The 20,107-nt window shown below is 40.5% G+C and overlaps 1 protein-coding gene across 1 annotated transcript; it reads right to left on the reverse strand.

Moving 5' to 3' along the window:
• Window positions 1–12,121: 12,121 nt before the first annotated feature.
• Window positions 12,122–15,987, reverse strand: lgals2a (lectin, galactoside-binding, soluble, 2a). The gene is made up of 4 exons (XM_085784504.1): window positions 15,917–15,987; window positions 13,786–13,865; window positions 13,008–13,179; window positions 12,122–12,776 (listed from the first exon to the last, which is right to left on the reverse strand). Exons 1-4 carry the CDS (start codon window positions 15,923–15,925, stop codon window positions 12,630–12,632), a joined length of 408 nt encoding a protein of 135 aa, XP_085640630.1. The 5' UTR covers window positions 15,926–15,987; the 3' UTR covers window positions 12,122–12,629.
• Between the last annotated feature and the right edge of the window lie 4,120 nt (window positions 15,988–20,107).

Consider the following 20,107-nt stretch of genomic DNA (forward strand, 5'->3'; position numbering starts at 1 on the left):
AAAATCACACCGACTAAACAATATTTTCCTTTGTATCACTCCTGTTCATATTCTTACATACGTTTAAGTCATTCTCAATTTTTTTCTCTCAGGTTTGCTTCAGATGCAAGTTGGGCTGTCACAATAATGAAATTTAAGTTGACGATTAATTGCTGTACAAATAATTGCGATCAATGATGTAATTGTCTTTTTTCAGATTATTTTATGCCACTATTATATTATAAACTAGACCTGCAGAATATCGATGACACTGTTAAATATCGCGATGACTCAACATGCTGTAGTACATACGCAGGCCTGTAGTGGTGCTGTAACACTGCCACACAAATACACCAGAAACAGAAAGGAAGAGCGGAAAGCTTGTGCACTGTAAACAAACTCCAAACTTTCTCACTGCATTTCAGGCAAACTTTTGCAGTGTATTTATTGTGCTGTGTTTACATCGCGATGATGATGAAAATAAGATTAATCGGTACAGTAAGCCTAGCCTCGTAAACCAGCCTCTCGCGGAAGTGCATTTCATTTCATTCCGAGGGAGAGTCTGGCCTCATCCCCATTCTAAGCGTTTGGACTGAAACCCTCAGAAGGCCGAGCCAATCAGCGTCGCCCGCTGTGACTGACACAGCACGTTGGCCAATCAGGGACCGACTGGTGCAAAGCCCCGTCACTACACCAACTTGCTGATTAGCTGAATGGGGTTGTCTGTCAACGCTACTACCAAAGATATTAAAGCGTCTTTGCTACTACTCCCGCCCAGCTCCTGCCCACCCCAAACGCTTAGAGGGGAGATGAGGCCAGACTCTCCCGAGAAATGAAATGAAATGCATTTCCGCGAGAGCCTGGTTTACGAGGCTACAGTAAGCCCTATATAAGCCTAAACATAGTTTAATAATACACATACACCTTATGAAGATAAAGAAGAGCCATTTATTTCATTGAACATTGTAACATAAAAATAAATGTTACATTTCCATAATTTTGTGGTTGTGGCTGTCTTTCCAAGTTTGGCAAATTGGGTGGGGTGGTTGATCCATAGGTGGTTGCTGTGGTGTTGCAACTAAATCCATGATTTAACGTCAATAGATGCTTATCGAAATGCAGTCATTGAATATTAGAAATTAAGCTACTCGAGATAAACAGATTGTGGTGCTCCACTCATGTGTCATGAAACCATAGAAGAGTAAGAAGAAGAAGAAGGGGGCGCAAGGTGATGATGTAATTAAAAGAGGACCAGTCAAATAGTGTTGTTTTCGTCAATGAAATTACAAAATATCATCGTCAACTAACCTCTGTCACGCGACGAAAACGAGACGATACACAACATTAATGGTGGTCATGTGATGATAACTATAATTAAATATATAATGCAATATTGTTGACAAATAAAAACGAGACTATATGTGGTTTACAAAATGAAAGTATGAATCAAAATAAGTGTATGAACTCCTGTTGTCCCCAGACACACTCGTCACTGGTGGAAAAATCCATTTACCTGACGTTGAGACAGAAGCTGAAGAATTTAAACCAATTTGACTTGATCTCCAGTCTGTTTACAGTATTTCCCTTCATCCCACGGACAAACGTGCAGACACGCACACACACGCACACACAACCACACGCGTGAAAATTGTGCACAAGCGTCTTCGTCTACAGTCTCATTTCACAGTCTGCTCTTTACCTACCCAGTACCCCCCTGGAGGGATTTAGTAAATAGAAAGCTAGTTTGTACTTTCCATTAGAGCCTAATTCTATTACGCAGCCGGCTCTTATCGATCCAAACATTCAGGCAGACATGCAAGAAAAGTAGCAAGCGGAGCCCAGCGGAGGCCACTGTGGTTTGAGGGTGGAGGTGGGAAAGGGTGGGTGAGTGAAGGGAAATAAAGGGATGAGGACAGGGGGATGTAAAAATGAGAAAGGGAGGAGAAGGCACCACCTGTACCGGTAAAAATGAAGGAATGTCACACTCATACTGATAGCCTCAACGCCTGCAAAACAATAAAACAGGAACATTATTTAAACATAATAACACTATACTTGTTGAAACACACTTTAAAGGGATAGTTCAACATTTTGGCAAATTGGCCCATTGCCATAATCGCTGCTCAGAGCTACGCTACGGAGGCTAATGGAATTTCTTGGTTTCCCTCTTCAAACTCATAAAATACACAACCCAAAACGCTTCCGTGGACAAGTTGTGACCTGCACATTTACCACGCTATGAGATAATAATGGCACGTTACTAGACGGAACTATTTTCGAGGTAAATACAGAGACTGCTTGCTGAAAAACTGTCCCTGAACGCAACATGCATCAGCAGTTTTGCATGAATTTATCTCTTAAACAACTCTGTCTCGTAACGTTCCGTTATTATCTCATAGCGTTATGAATGTGCAGGTCACAACTTGTCCATTTAAGAAATAACGTATGGCTACCTATACACCCGAAACACATAAACTATTATTTTGTGCAGTTCCGTTTGATCCTGCATGTATCCAAGTAATACTACACACATGAGAAAACTGTCTACATCACTGTATTCTTTGTCCTGACATTACACACACACACACACAAACACACACACACAGACTGTGTGGGTGTATGGAGGTCCAGAGCACACTGATTCAAATTGACAGGATGCATATCATTTCAACAGTGCAGAGACCTGAAAATGCCTCACATACCTACACACACACACGCACAAGACAGAGCAGAGATGGGAAAGTGACAACAGCATGGATGATGTGGATGCAAAAGCCGGACAGCTGGAGAAACCCATATCTGACAGAGAAACCGTGGGGAACATGTGCTGTGTGGTGTAGAGATTGGAGTGTGTGTGTGTAGATGTAACCCAAGCAGTATATACTTGCAACCCAGAGATGTGGTCACACCTGACTCACCCTGCCTGAGGGGGCGAGTGTGAGTAAACCTGAAGTAAAAGAGAGAGATTACGAGGGACATTTCTTCAGACGGAGGGTGAGAGAGAGAGAAAGGTGGTGGCAAGAGGCAACAGAGCGGATAAAGGAAAAGATGAGTTCAGGGAGGGGTGTGAAGAAGCCGAGGTGATAGGGGAGGAGGGGGATCAGGAAAGAAAGGCACGGGGGGGAGGGAAGAAGACAAGGGGGGACAAAAAAAAACTTTGTCATACATATAAAAATACAACACGGACGTCACTGCTACCTGGACCTAAATAAAGATGATCCGGTCGCTGTGTATCTATGTGCGTTCATTCAGAATTAAAACACAAAGACAGGTCCTGACCAAATATAGGCTCAGTGACCACAAACTAGCCACGGTGAAATGAGGATAGCCATGAAATAAAATTGAAGAAAAACAGATGGCTACTCAGAGAAAGGACAGAATATGACAGGATGAAAAATAGTCTTCATTTAGATGATGATTCTTTGATTAAAAAAAAAAAAAAGAGTACAACCTTAATTTCCTCACACAGTAAAGCTGCCACACTGACTGGACACAAGCAAGACTGAATGTTGGTGGAAGTGATGTACAGTAAAGCAAGTGGGAGACAGTAAGGCGTGAGGACTGTGCTGCAAAGCTGCCAGACGAAGCCAGCCAACGCCGGACAGATGGGGACGAGTACGTCAAAAGAACACTGGGCCTACATATGAAAACCTGTCCCTGTGTTTACAGTCAGCAGTAAGCAAACTAGCGTTCAGAGTGCTGTGTGGATTTGGACCACCGCGGAGCTTATGGGCCCCTTATGCTTATTTTATCTCTGGCACACACCCACAATCGCAATACAATCACAGTGTGTTTCTTGTCAGCTCCTTCAGTGTAGTTTTGTCATTTAGGACAATGTTTCATTTGACAGTTCTGCTGAGGAAGAAAAAAAAAAGAACGTTAATGAAGCATCGTCTTTTATTCCTAAGTCGTTAGAAATATGAAGAACCTGTTTTGCTTTGTATTGTTTTTGCCCCCCCACCCCCACCCCACCAGATGAGTGGTATATTGTTCTTACGGACATATTTGAAATATGAATCACACAACTCCCACAACTTAGCCCACAATTTACTTGATGTAACATCCCCGTCCCTACAATATTTGGAGCAGTTAATGGAACTCTCTGTTCAACATTTATAGTCGCCTGATGGACCCTGTAATAGATCAGAAGTTTAATTTACTGGTAGACATGGTCAGATTGAAACTATTGCAGCATTGTGACGGTGCTTTCCAGGTTTACGAGGATGTTAAATACAAATTCTGTTTTAAGGTGGACCTGGCATTTAAATTACGAAGGCCTTTCCTGATTGTGACTCATTACATACTTGCTAGAGGAAAATTTATGATCCCTCGGAATTGCACGTAAGCACAGATCAATGCATTGTAATGAATGCTTGACTCGCAAAACCATTATTTGTAGTGTAAGACCTCTGGCCCAAATTAAATTTCAAACTTAGGTATTTAGCAAACACATTTATCTAAAAGGGTTTTGTGAAATAATAAGTAAATGTTCCTGAGGCATAAACAGGGTACACTGGCATATAATAGATAATTCTAAGTGTTGTGAAACTAGTGCATTTATGAATAGAGGTTAATCATCAGTGGTTGAAAAGCATAATAAACGGATACAAGGCTGTAAGTCTTCAGTAGGAACCCGCAGTGATTCGACTGAACAGTTAGGTCGGTGGTTTCTGCATCACACCCTGAAGGTTTGATGTATTGAGGGAATAGGGTAGAGTGGTAGCTCTGTTCACACATGTTGGCCCTGTTCACACCTGGCATTAGCACGCCTCTCACAAGTGGACAGTTCTGAGCACATCGGTTCACACCTGAGATTAGAACGCATCTCCACATACGTCTCCAGTAAACTCGTACGTCAGTTTCACTTTGCTGGCCTGGAAATGAAAACTACACAGGCTAGTGCTTTGTCACAAATGCGTGTACCTCCCATACTCACACTTGCTATTTTTAGTGTATTCACAGTGACAAGTGTGACGATTGGAGGGTTTACTATATGCTGCACTAAGTAGTCAGAATGTTAAGTGTGAAACCACGAATGCTTGCGATCAACAATGGCCATCTCGGCTACATAACAGAAGGGGGAGAGACCACAATGTATTTTCAAACTTTTGAAAAGGTGGCCTAGATAGGAGGAGCTTTGGTAGGTTCAACAATCAGTGAAATGTTGTGATCGTTATTCCTAGTAAATGCACAATGGCAGAGTTTGATTTGAGATTATATGACCCAGTTGAAATTAAAGGGATAGTTCTGCTTTTTTGAAGTGGGGTTGTATGAGGTACAAATGGCCATTAAAGGGATAGTTCACCCAAAATTCAAATTTCACTCATTATCTACTCACCCTCATGTCGACTAAGGGCTGGGAGAATTTTCAGAGTCCTCCGTGCCTTCTCGGAGTTATGGGGGGGTCTGCGCAGTAGTATTTGTGCATATAATGGTTGTGAATGGTGCTCACTTTTGTTCGTCCACACCAAAAAACATCCAAATACCTCCATAGTGCTCGTCTGTAATGTCCCTCTTGTATTGAAGCTCCAACATGAGAAAATGTTCCGAAAAAAATTAAATAAGTCTATGTTTTAAGCTTGTTTGTAGCGGAAGCTCCCAGTGTCACAGTTCACTGCTCTTCCTGTTGCACTGACCGGCGGAACAATTTAAGAAAAGTGAGCACCATTCACAACCATTATATGGACAAATACTGCTGCGCGGACCGGACCCCCCCCCCGTAACTCAGAGAAGGCACGTAGGACTCTGAAAATTCTCCCAGCCCTTAGTCGACATGACGGTGAGTAGATAATGGGTGAAATTTGAATTTTGGGTGAACTATCCCTTTAAGTATAATATCATTATCTGCAGTAGAAAGGTCACCCCCCCCCCACAAGAAACACCAGCACATCGCGCTGCACCGAGACACAGGCAGTAAACTGTTGTGAATGAGGGACGATTCCGATGAGGACGATAAAAATTCCCAGTTGAAGAGTAGGACATAGAGTCAAATTTACAATGCGTAAGCTGGTCGGAAAATAGTTTGTTTATCTGGAAGTAACCAATTCACTCAGTACTCCTCCACCCACTCCGCTGTATCCAAACACCACTGATCTAAGGGTCAGTGACAAATAAGATTGGCAAGATAAGAAATTGAGAAATATCTTTGAAAAAATCTTTTAAAAGGATGCATCAGATTTGTTAAAATATACATTTTGTATTCATGTTGTTTTTATGACATTTGAACCTTTTTAAAAAAACATTAGTAAGAAAGCCCTGAAAATATCAAATGGTGTAACCACAAAAGAATGAGAAGTATTAATTATTTTATCCACCTACAGTGGATTTAAGTGTAGGTCTACTATTTTTTTTTTTTCTTCACCAAACTTTAAATTGAAGTAGATTTTTGCTGTATTTCTATATTTAAATTTTAATGCAATGTATTTGACAATACTGAGCAGGACATGAACCTAAAACATTGCTTTTCTTCTAAATAATGTGACAAATTATGTAGAAACTGTCAAGAAACATTGCAAAAAATAATTACATTTATTCCACATTGGAGTCTAAATTTATTTTCCTGTATATAGTCAGATTCTTTCTTGAAAGAATACTGGTTACACCACTTAACATTGGGTTGCATCCCGTCATTGACCCCTGAACAGCTGATAGGCAGAGTGATACAGCACGTCACTGAGTATGTAATCACACACAGGAAACACACACATCAGTTGAGTACAGGCAGTTCACCTCACTGTGAGCTGGGACTTATCTGAATGTTGTCAGATACCAATGCATCTTGGGCGCATTCATACCTTTCCTAAGAGCTGCATGTCCACTTGTTGCTCTGATCAGAAAGACACACGTTCACACCGGTTCTAAACAGGGAAATTAGAATTCAACATCAGACGGCACAGGTCAGTTTTCAGTTGTGGCACTAGAGGTCAGTCTAAGTTAAGGCTGCAGCATTACAACAGCTGTCCAGATGTATGTATGAAATCAAACCTATACGTAGGTGGTCAGTTCACATGGTGATGAGCTTTACTTCTGCCCTAAAGACAACTTAAGCAGACAGGGAGAGTAACTTTGACACAATATGTGTGAGGTGCATTACAATAGTGGTTGGAGGCTATAGGCTAGGTGGTATACTGCATTTTACTACACTATGCAGTACATTTATCTCACTTAGATGCAGACAGACAGATCGTACATCTATTACTCTACTTGAATTCTTCTCTTAGAGGCTGTAACAGCAGATAACATTAGATATAAGTGCGGCTAAGGACTGATACTTGATGTTTGAAAGGGCTTCCTCCATGCAAAAGGTCATCTGTGCTGTTGTGCATACTCGTCTGCGCACACACACACACTCAGACAGTCACTGTCACTGTCACTGTGTGGCAGATCAGTGACAGTGTAGCTGTCAGGGCTGTTCTGCAGTTTGCCCGGGACAACACTAAAAGTTCCCCTGGGCTTCCACCTTTGCAGATTGACTGGTACACAGAACAGTGATAGTAATGCCATACAAAATACTGACAAAGAGCGACTGACAGAGCCGAGTTCACACAAACAAGCTATTTCTTGCAGGTTCACACACCAAGCATATGACTCCAGTAATGTCATTTACAGCAGCAATCCTCCCTTTGACTCCTCTTAAGTCCTTTCATATCACCAAATGAAGAAAAGTGGGAGTACAATGGGTCCCTCTCAGTCTGATAGATATTTATAGACAGATATTTCACATGCTACTCCTCTGAGAATCAAGCTGCGTGTCAGGGTCACAGCTCAGTTCAGGTTTTATCAGCCACAGTGCACAACCAAAGAATATCAATGTCAGCCATACCATTTTGAATATCAGGTAGCAGGAGAAGAAGAACTGCAGGATTTCCACTCCAGGGACACTTAAAATTGGATGGAAAGTCATATCATACAGCAATATTCAGCACCATTATCATCATTTATTATCAGACTCAAGATCCATAATAAAAACATACAACACTCAATACAAGAAAACAAATCACTCAATCAATTAATCTGTCAGTTTATCAATATCAACAACATATCCTTGACATAAGAGATTTTAAGAATAATAAAAAATATTCAAAAAGAAAACAAACAAACAAGACAAGTCATACCAATGTTTTCACAAAGGTGACCGATATCTCACATCACTGACACGAGGGCTAACCAGCTGAGCTGAGCAATGATGGCATTCTGAGAAACAGTATGACCTATCTGAACAAGTAGTGGAAAAGTACTTTGGGAAAAAAAAGAAAGAAAAAAGATTATAACAGTAATTTAGTATTCTCTCCTGCAGAGTAGCCAGACCACTTCGCTACATTTCTAATAATAATGAATTTTACTATTTATGACTGGTGTCATTGCTCATAATGATCACATATTAGGCAAAGTTCCACAAGGCTTGTTGATTTTTTACTCGTAAGGCAAACAAATAACTGAATCATCAGTTCAGTGTTAAGTCAACTTTATTATAATATTTGCATTTAAAGAATGATGAAAGAGGATTTTTTTTTTATTCTTGGGTTAATTCATTGTGTTGGTGAAATAATTGCAAAAGTTTTCAGTTCATTAAAAAAAAAAGCAGAATTTAAATAATTATCCACCTGACTGGTCACTGTAATCTTATAAATGCACATTTGCAGTGTGTCTGGGGTGTTTTGCATCACCAATATACTCTATCCTTCGGCCTCTGCTGCAGACCTTCCACACTAATAAACATCCTTCTTCAAACGTAGATTCCCTTCCATTCCTCTCTCTTTCCTTTGTTTGTTTTGTTTGAGTTGTTTTTTCAGCTTGCATTTCTGTGTGGAACTAGATTCTAAACGCTCTTTGGGGGACAGCCAAAGTCACCTGAGTTTTTTTTTTTTTTGCCTTCTCCTGCACAGCTGTTCTATTTCATAAATTGTTTTGTTTCATGGCTCACATACAGATAAATGAACCGTAATGTACTGTACATCTAAATTCCCAAGGCGGATGGTATCATGATGCTGCAAACCAACAGGTTGTGTTTGTGTATCGTCATGTTAATAAGATAAAAACCAAGCCTGAGGTGATGCAGGCATGTAGAATATGAATCCACAGGACCGCAGTCAGCTCTGGGCGGGCCCACGCACATCTCAATGTGTGGCTGATAGCTTCAGTGCAGAAATCTGGAGTCATGCTGGCGCTAAATATAGACAAAGGTTTTATGTAAGCTGAGGTGAATCATCCCTTTCCACACATTTCAGCACATTTACTCACTCACACTGCCTAAGTGACATGGCACAGGTGAAGGAAACACTGGGATATGTTAAACATCTTTGATACTGATTACATGAAATGGATTTAGAGAACTGACAACACAGCATATGCGTGGTGTCTGCCTCCTGGAATCACATGCATTTACATAAATGGGCATGTGTGTGTGTGCATGTTTGTGTGCCTGTGTGTGCGTTCCTCCAGGGCCTACAATAAGCAAGTTGATTTGAATGTGTTGATTAAAGCCCCGACATGATTGATTGGATGTGTGTGGAGCGACTGGAGGGTCGTCCTTCACAAGAAATCACCAAAAAAAAGGAGACAATGGATTAACAACACACAGCCCATGTAATATTTCAGATTCATCCCCTCTTTTGAAATACACTGGTCAATCAGCTACACACAGATCATCTAACTGTATTAGTTTGACCATCGGTGTGTGTAAAAATGAACAAAAAGTGAACGGGAAGAGGTCAGTTGCGGCCCTTGCTAAAATTATCCATGTGGATGAGGAACAAACACAAGCGCAGAAGCACACTAACAACATAGCCCTGGATATTGATCTTGTCTGGCACAAAATAATGAAGAGGGGAAGTTTTAAAATGAGTTATTTCCAATTAGGTCTGTGGAAAGAGGGATGGATTACAGACAAAAAAGAGGAAGAGAGAAAAGGAGGAAAGGGTAACAGAGGTAAAGAAGACAAGAGATAAATACAGAGGAAATAGGGGGGGGTGGAGTGGAAAAAGCAAGAGGGAGATAGAAATAGGGTGAATGGGAAAAGAAGAGAGGGACTGGACTGTGGTCATCAAGGCAACCAAATCTGCTCCTTCCCTCCTCCAGAGAGATCACCTTTGACACTGCCAGGTAGCTTTAGAGAACTCATTACCACACGTGCACACACACACACACACACACACACACACACACACACACACACACACACACACAATACAGTACAGTATGCACTTGGAGAAGCCATGTCAGACTGATCACATGGATGGTATTGCATTGCCGTTAATGAACCCTGACAAACAAAAGAAAGGTAAGGTCATCCAAAGATGAGCCCGTCAGCCTGTTTTGAAGGATCAGAGCACGGAAACCTGTTCTCTCACACACACACACACACACAGAGACTCTCCTCTTCACTTCCTCTTTTTCTCTCCTTAAATCAGCCTGACACACACATTTCCTTCTGTTACATCAGATTAGATTATAATAATACTCAGAAGTCTCTGAAACACACACACACACACGTAAAAACTGTGCCCCGGTTGGAACTACTGCAGAGATTTAATTCCAGATCTAATTTTGAGTTTCATTTCCATATGTTCGCCACTGCATGTATGTACACCCATGCTGATTGGATCAATAGAGCTGTCAAATTAGGATTGTTGTTTCAGATATTTTCTCACTATTTTTCTTCAGTTTCGAGGTGAGATATCCTGTTCACACAATTAAAGTTGGTATTATGCAATCAAGTGGGCACAATCACTGGTAAAAAATCACAGGGATCATAATTTACTGATAATAAATATATACAGTATATATCCTAAATTCTCCAACATTTTCCCACCAGCTTCTGTTAAATGAAATTACTGTACTAAAGGTGACATCTAGTGGCTGACATGGGTAATAAATATATTGTAGTAAGTAGAAGTAAGATACACTCACTCAACATTTCATTTGGCATTTCTGGCTTCATTCATGCAATTATCCAATCACGTGACAGCAATGCAATGCATGAATTCATTCCGCTAAAGATCAGGAGAGCCAGGTATTGTTCATATCAAAAAAAAATCTAAAAAAAAAAAAGAATACTGAGCGACCGACTGTGCATGGAAACACAGTGTTGATGACAGAGGTCAGAGTAGAATGCCTAGACTGGTTGAAACTGAAGAAGGCTATAATTGCGGTGAACAAAAAAGCAACTTCGGCCCTGGGGTGGACGGGCCACAACAACAGGGGATAACATCAGGTTCCAGTCCTGACAGCCAATATTAGAAATCTGAGGCTGCAGTGTGCACATGCTCACCAAAACTGGTCAGATGAAGACCAGTTGACTCCATGGGTTGGGTCCAGGCTGGTGGTGATGTAACGTTTTGGGAATATGTTTCGACACAGTCTGATACAGATTAATGTTACTTTGAATGCCTCCATTTACCATCTCCCAATGGTACTTCCTCCCTTTGGCAGGTTAATGCTTCATGTCACAAAGTAAAGGTTGTCTCAAACCAGTTTCATCAACATGACAATGTCAAGTTCAGTCGACTTCAGTTGCTTCCCAAGCTATTATCTGAACCCAATGGAAAACCACTGGGATTTCATATAGTGGGAAAATTGCATCACAAATGTGCATCTTACAAATCTGCAGAAAAGGTGTGATGCAATCACATCAACACGGGGCAAAATCTCAAAGGAATGTTTCAAACATCATGTGGAATCAATACCACCAAGACCTGAGGCTGTTTTGAGACTAAAGCGAGGCATCAAGCACAGTATTTCTAATGCTCAGTGAATGCAGTGCCCTTGCAAAGCGGTAGGGTATATGGCACTGAACCTGTCATTATCAATACAGATACAGGATTTATTAATCTACATTTTCATTTACATAGGGATTATGAATAATTGTCATGTGTCGGTGGCCTGTGGATGTCAATACAGCAATCTATAAAGTGGAACAATATCATCCATATCATCCATCATCCAAATACTAGGAGAGAAAGGCGCTATTTGACAGACATGACTGAATATGCATCTACATACTGGATATGTACGTATGCAAGTGAGGACAGGGTAGTCTACAACACTGTAACTGAAATAATGAGGGGGTAAAAAGTACAAATGAAAACAATTGTTTCAATAGAAACTGTGCACATGACTGTTTAAGAAATAACCAAAGTCCATATTTTTCTCATAAAAGGCCATTCTTTAATTGCAAGTTGTTCCAGGGAAGCATTATGGTCAGTTACAAATCTGGAATGTCTGGGAGGGAAAACATAAAGCAAAGGCACCTTAAAGAGCAACTGATCACTGTTCAATTTAATACTGCAAAGTAAATAAAAGTCAGATAACATGGGCTTGGAAATACTTTGTGTTTGGTTTGCTATTTAGTGAGATGTTCTGTGAACTGTGCAGAAAGGGCAGTTACAGTCCTGACTGTACACATTTCTCTGTGTAAATCTACATGAGAATGTCTGTGATATCTATCCATCTTTCATTTTGTTATTTGCATCTGTGCATGTCAACAAGTATAAATCCTTGCATAATGCGATGATACATGATAAGCTTGTAAGGCCAATACCACGTGATGAATACAGGAATTTTAAAGCTGGGGTTCGATGTTACCTGATGTCAGACAAACTGAAAAATGAAAAACAGAATTTCAATCCGAAGATTCCTGGGAGTGCAGGGGTTTACTTGATCTGAATGCTTTTGATGCGAGCCTCCCCTTCGAAGCTCATGCACGAGTACTTCTCCGCACCAAGGCGGTTGGGGAAGTGGATATTAGAGCCATCAGAAAGTGTGACGAGGAACTCCGTAGGGGTGAATTCAATGGTGAACTAGACAGTGGGATAAAGGTGAGAGACAGAGAGAGAAGGAGAAAGAAAGTGGAGACAAAAACGTTAAACCTTGAACTTCTCCGTTCCGGGATTTCATCTTTGTACACAACACAATTGATACCTAAATTAACAAGTAGTTATCAGAAGTACAGTGACACATATTCTCCAGCAGAGGTCACTAACAGAGAGAGTCATGACATGGATTGCATGTGGCAGACACACAGGCCTCACCGTGAACTCCTCTCCTTGCTGGAATGGAAAGCCCCCCTCACGGTGCTCCTCACACCAGTTGCCTCCCTCGTAAGAGTTGCAGACCACCGCGTTCTGATCTCCGTGAGCGTCAAAACGAGGGTTCATGTGCATTGTAATTTCCTGCTCGCTGGGGCCGATATTCATACAGAAACTGGTGGCACAGATAAATAAAGACGTTAAAAGAAGTAATCAAGAATCTCAGCAACTGCATTTTCTAATCATCATTAATCATTACTGAAGAGATAAATAAGTAGTTATTAACTGAACACAGATCCCGCTTCCATTAATTTATATAAGGGATGACTCGTGGTCATTTCAATTACTGCATTTCACAGAGAAAACAACTGAAGAAACTTTGCCACCCATATCCATTAAAATATTTTGGTCATAATGTTTCAGCCTTATGGTGAATCTTCTCAAACAATCATATTTCACATCACACATTTGGTATTGATATTATATATATCATTAGATTTAAACGAGACAAATAATCAAACTTGAAGACCATTCTGTCTAACAAGCATGAAATGTGTTTGTTTTGTAAAATACTGTTAATGTAATGCTGAGCACCGATAAGAACCATTATTATTATTATCTTGTGTTGTATGTTGTGATTTGTGACAGCGGAAGGCTGTGAGTTTGTGTTACTTCTTTGATCAGCTTGTCTTGTTGTCGCAAAACGAAAATTAAAAAGAAAGTAAAAAAAAAAAGAACCAAAAAAACGTATTCAGTTTTACAGTTTCATATGAGCACTTACTTTGAAGCATCAGGCTTGGCAACTCCAACAACAGTCAGGATCTGTCCAACCTTGAAGGACATGTTCTTTACAACCATATCCTGTGCAGGAAAATATGGCAGGAGGTAAGGTAGGATAGTGAGACTGAGACAGTACATTATTGTTTGGTAATACTACTGGGTTTTACTAGATCCTGTTCTTATTGCACCTACAGGCAAAGAAATAAATTAAAATAACACCACCAGAGTAGCCTCAGCCAACCCTCCAATCATTACTCCATCCAACACATGTTTTCAATTTTACAGCCATTGATGGCCTGCTCACATATTCCACTTCTTCCCTGTTCCACTTGCCATGGCCCTTTTCCACTACGCCAATTTTGGCAGAGGCTGGAAATGTTGAAAACGACGAGGACCAGCCATTAAACCAAATGATATTTTACTTGGTGCAATTATGGATAGCAAGTACACAGTAGGGATAAAAGGACTAAGCACAGCAGAAATTCTCTGCTCGGTTGAAACTGTACATGTGACATGGGAATACTGAGCTGTGTCATGATTAGGAAATTCTAATTGGGCAATCTATTGTGAAACACAAATCGCCACTGGGGAACAGGGAACAAAACAAGTACACACATAGACCTATAGGTTTACAGTTTTTCACATTCATGTTAACTACATGTGTCAAAGTGGTAGGAAAAAAAGCAGAAATACAAGCTGTTGAATCATCATGAAACCATCATGCAATCAGAACAGAAGCAGAACAGGGAATGATTCACCAATGCAAATGCACGTTTGTAAATCCCAAATTTGTCATCATATGAAGGGGAAAAAATCAACAGATGTGACTTTTACTGAATAGCATTTCAAAGGTTGACACACCCTGCCCACTTTTTCAGCGGATAGGAATAATATCTTTATTGAGGTTTATGCACTGCAATTGTTGGGAACCACACTTGCTGATGTTAAAAATGTTTGGTACAGTTAACAAGAGACCACACTTTCTGACTGAAAATACCTTTAAAGCATGTTTATTTAGTTGATAAGGTTCAGGGTCAGAATGATTAGCACAAGGAGACAAACGCTGCTTCCACTGGACTGAAATAGCAATGTCTCCCAGTGAATGTCCACAGGCTGAAATAGTATCAAGTTGCTGGTGGTTTTAGTTCTCGCAGAACACGAGAGGTACATTTTGGAGTTAAAAAGAGTATTTGAAAGAGCAGCCAAAATGAAATGAAAAGTCAGGGAGTGTAGGGTGAATAAGATGACATGGGTATGACATTCTTTCCATGTTAGAGTCCAGCTGTTAGGTGCGTATGCAACACATGGTGCAGAGACTGGAGGAGTGGGCTGGGCTGAGGTCATATAAACTGCATATTGCATTGTATAAGACTGTGTCAAGATGTGGCTACCAACAGACACTTTTATACCAACAGGTAAACTCAGGAATCACAGTTCAGTCACATCTATTTCGACCTCAGCATGATTACTACTACATGATTACTATTTCATTTCATCATGTAATTTGATTTAGGCCTGCTGCCCCCACTCTCCTGTGTTCTTTCCAAACACATGTTTACCCCTGTGGCCAAGAAAAGAAGCCAGAACGATACAGGGCCTTTATTGTAATCTACTCAGTTTATGAGCCTGAAGTTTGTCAGCCATAATGCATCGCTGCCAATGTTCAGTTCAAGATACTGAGAAAGAGAGGGAGCATGATTGGAATAATATGAACTAATGCTAACAAGCAGTTCTACTGCGCCCTGATTAAATTACCACAAGAAGAATATAATGACATAAACAGATAACTAGCTTATGAATTTGCTGCAGCTGAAAAGCCATGCACATGCTGTTATCCAGTTAAAAGGTGACTAGTGTGCAGTGCAGTATGCTCAGTAGTGAATATTTTGACCATAAAAGGAAGAAATCCATAAAGCCAAGAATCTCACATCTAAATAAAAGATACTGTAGATTAAAGAAGCCACTTAATAAATAAATAAAGCACAGCTCAGCTGGTCCAGTTACATTAGCAGGGCACAGAGTGAGTTTGCACATTTCAACCACATTTTCAAAATATCACCCAACACTGCTTGTCCATGTGTCATTAAATACAGAGGGTAAAGACATGCAAGTGCCATCAAAATCATACTTACTTTCATCATCTTTGCAGATATGGTGTCGAGGAGTTCAGCTGAGAAGAAATGAGAGTGCTGCAGGCAGGGCCTTTCCTCTCTGCATCTTGAGAATATATTCAGCGTGGGAGGGTCCTTCAGCCTGACTGACATTTCAAACGGCCAATACAATCCATACTATCTGTGAACTTCAACCAATGGAGTCAAAGTGAAGTGATATACCATAAATAACTAATTTAGCGCTTAACAAGAAGTAGAGAAATGAGAATCATTTGTGATAGATTATTTGTTGCCATGAGACTGACACTTTGTAACTTGGTGTGGTTCAGTCTGACAGCAAAGGGGAAGAGTGGCCAGTGACAGACAAAAATAGAAATGTAGGCTATTTGTTGCCAAGGAGACGACCAAATATTTAGAACAGCCTCTAGCCCTAATGCCCACTTACTGTAGACGGCCTGTAACTTATAGCAGGATCAAATGGCAGAGTCTGAGGCCAGTCTGACTGCTGAACTACAGTAAAGTAAACTTAGAGAAGAAGGCCAAAGTGAATCGGTGAGAGTGAGTCAAATCCTCAAAATGGATTTAATCTGACTCACAGTAAAAAGGATAGACTTTCATCTCTCAAAGAAGGAAAAAGCCACCACATGCTGACAGACACTAGATTCAATGCACCCACAAACTGATTCTACAAGTCGACTGCACGGATGGATCACAGTTTTTCCAAGGATATTATCCTACCTCAAAGACTTTGGGACAAAATCTCCTATAGGTAGGTGTGTTTGTTTGAGTTTGTATGAGATCTGCAAAGGCCATGGCATGATATGATTCACATCATGTTCATACTCAAACCATTCAGTGACCCCTCATATCCTCATCGCACTCCTTACACTTCCAAGGTTTTGCATTATTAATTCTCTATAGAGGTTACAATGTGTTAGAAACATTTTTCGAAACTTACACTGCCAGGCGACAGCCAACAATCATAATTTTAAGGACAATGTCAACACTGTAGGTGTATTCTACCTTACAGGATTTATAGTGCATAACTGTGACAGTATTCTCCTAACATACTGTAAAACTGAATATCATCACTGCCTCCATCTAGATAACAGTTTTTCCATCAATCACAACAAGCACCCTAATGCATCCTGAGCTGCATAGGATTTTCATCATATTAGCCAGTCAATTGCAACCAAAACAAACTAAAGTCAAGTCAACTTCTCCTTGTGTAAACACAACAGCTGGGACACAGGAGTGTAAACCTTAGATTTGACCACTAGTCCATAATAATAATAATAATAAGCAGAAGCCTACCTCATCTGAACTTCTGAAGGTCTTCTCTGTGGCGTCAGACCCTCCAAATCATTTAAATCCAGGTTGCTGATGAGGTCTGGCTTTGTAGCCAGTGTTGATGAAGACTTCAGGCGTCGGTGCTTCATTGCTGTTCCCAGGAAACAGGTAGAAAGTAGGCTAATTGTGGAAAAATCGCGGGGCTGCTAATTTGCTGACCTGCTCACTGTACAGTGGAGATAAGAGTGGAGCAGGTGAACAGGTGTCACAAGGCTGTGGCTCTCCACCTCTGTTACATGCTAGTGCTCACCTGAGCTAATGCTAATAGAGATGCTGTGGCCCTGCTATCCTCAACCTCTGCTACGTCCGTAAACCGTCTCTGGCTACGTTAGCGTCTGCTAATGCTAGCAAAAATAAATAAAGCCCAGAGAATAGTACTTCTGAGTCGTTTTCCTTTGACGTATTTTCTTTTTGCTGCTACATTGCTCCAACTTTCTTCTTCTGCTTGTATTCCGGCAGGCTGTACGTTATCCAGCGTAATTTGCTCCAACTTTTTTTTCCCCCACAATGTTTTTAAAAGGTCCTTTGCATACATCCATGGTCCTTTGCCGCTAAATTTCCATGGTTACCATGTGACGTGGTCTCTGACCTGACCTGACCTCGTGCTCGTGAAAAGCATAGACTGTAAAAAAAAAAAGGTGAAAAGCGATGTGTTCTATTACAAATAAATTTACAAATAAAATAACTTTCATCACAATTTCGCTCAATTTAGTGATTTTATTTTATCTTATTTTTATTTTATTTTTTTAAGAAGAAAAAAAAGAAGCCAGGTGGGAGTTTGGACGCCCCCTAGAGGTCGGAGGTCACCTCGCACCGTGGGGCACTGTTAAGAGACCACCTCGTCAGGATTGATCAGAACAATCTTATGTTGGTACAGTGACAGAGCCACTGGATCCCCTCCATGTTGAGGTCAAGTATCCAGGCCTGTTACATTCTCTTGATGCCTACCCTCACATGCACTTGCCAGCTTTTTTGTCTCGTCTTACCATTACTATGACTGTAGACTAGTGCCTGTGGTTTTTGTGACACTGTACTCTCAAATGTATTCATTGGTGTAATCACTGTAATGACAGGTTTATTCACTGCAACCCTATATCCTTCCATATGTTACTGTTGACGGACACAGTCTGATCACGTTACTAGAGCCAGTTGAATCAAATTCAACACAGCACACAGGCAATTTGCATTCCAGACTCATCTGTGGTTCCCCCAGGTCAAGTAAGCTAGTGATTTCTATCGAGGTATCCCTAGAATTTCTTGAAGACTCACCTCTGCTTGGAGAACCTTGTCTCTAAGACCTCTAAGACCCTAACATGCCTAACCAGCACTTACTATGCACTTTTAGTGTGCTTCTTTACCTAATCTCCTTGCACTTATTGGATAGGTGTAAGATTTAGTACTTACACCATGGTCTCCTACTGCCCGATTGGAAATTGCCTTGGATTAAAGCACCTGCTAAATGAGTAAATGTAAATGCAAATGTAAATCCCAAACTTTATGCAGACCTAACACCTAACACCTAAAATAAACCTTACAACAATCCTTAATGAAAACAAGCTAATGCAGAAATGTTTTCCACAGCGATTTAAAACTTAAATTGAAACAAGACAGAAATACAAGCCCACACAGTGAAAGCGTATGTCCTATTTGGTTATGTGTTGCTTTTCAGCATAATGAAAATCTGTGAGGAGGCTCAGTGTTTCACATTATATCTGCTGATTAACCCAATCCCTAATTACTAACAACACATCTGCTTTTACATTATACTCACTGACAAACAAGCATATAGCTAATCCAATTTTCAAGAGCACATTTGTGCGATTTCCTGTACTTCAGCTGTTCTGAATGTTGGCTCACAAACACAGTGTCTGTGTCTAGCTCAAACAGCTGGCATGTCTGCGCGATCCAAGGAATTGACAGTGTCCAAGCCAAAGATCAATCTATATTGACCTCTAGTGTGCATTCATTATCACACACTTCCACTTAAATGTTTGTGGAGAGATATATCAGGATGGCTTGCAACTGTCTAGTTCTTGCAACAGAAATTCAATGAGTAACAAAGATGTGATATGTTTTCCTGTGCCCTAAGACCCAGTCTCAAGACAGTCAGCAGATGCAGAGACCTTTCACATAAAAATTGGAACAGCACACACACACACACACACACACACACACACACAGTAGCACCGCAATACATCTTTATGTGGAAATAATACACATAATTTGAACAGATAAAAATAATTGTGGTTATCATTATCACACTTACTAATCTGTATTCATGTGGAATCTTTGACACCTTGCTTGTCAATAATAAACCAGAATTAAAACTATCTTCATAGCTACTGATTTTTTTTTACACAATTGAACACAACTGAAGAGCTTTTACTGGAATTACAGGCTTTGATACTGGGTGGAGTAGATAGTTGAGCTGAGTGTTATTGAAATAATCAATTTCCACTGCCCTCCAGTGGTCAATCTCAAGAACTGCAACACAACATGCTGACATTTAAAAATTAAAGGCTGCATAGACTAATAATGAATTGACACAAGTTAACTGAAACCCTGGTTACTGATTGTAATAAGTCATTACTTGTTAAAGTTGTTAATCATCAATTTATCTTCAACTGTCATTAACTCGTGTTTACAGCTGTATCTCTAACAGATGAGTATGAGTTTTGAGTGAGTTTGTGCAAAATGGTGACAGCAATCAGGTCTTAGTATGGAAGGGTCAAAATGCGCATTACAGTGGTGTTACATGTCACATACACAGCAGCTTGCACAGGGTTGCATCAGGGAGACAGTTCCTCGTCCACCTTTGGCTCCTGTCAGTCCGATCAGATAGATTCATCCTGTCTGATATGC

This window comes from Trachurus japonicus, chromosome 8 (assembly GCF_045865225.1).
Source record: "Trachurus japonicus isolate A0001 chromosome 8, Traja_1.0".
Taxonomy (NCBI): domain Eukaryota; kingdom Metazoa; phylum Chordata; class Actinopteri; order Carangiformes; family Carangidae; genus Trachurus; species Trachurus japonicus.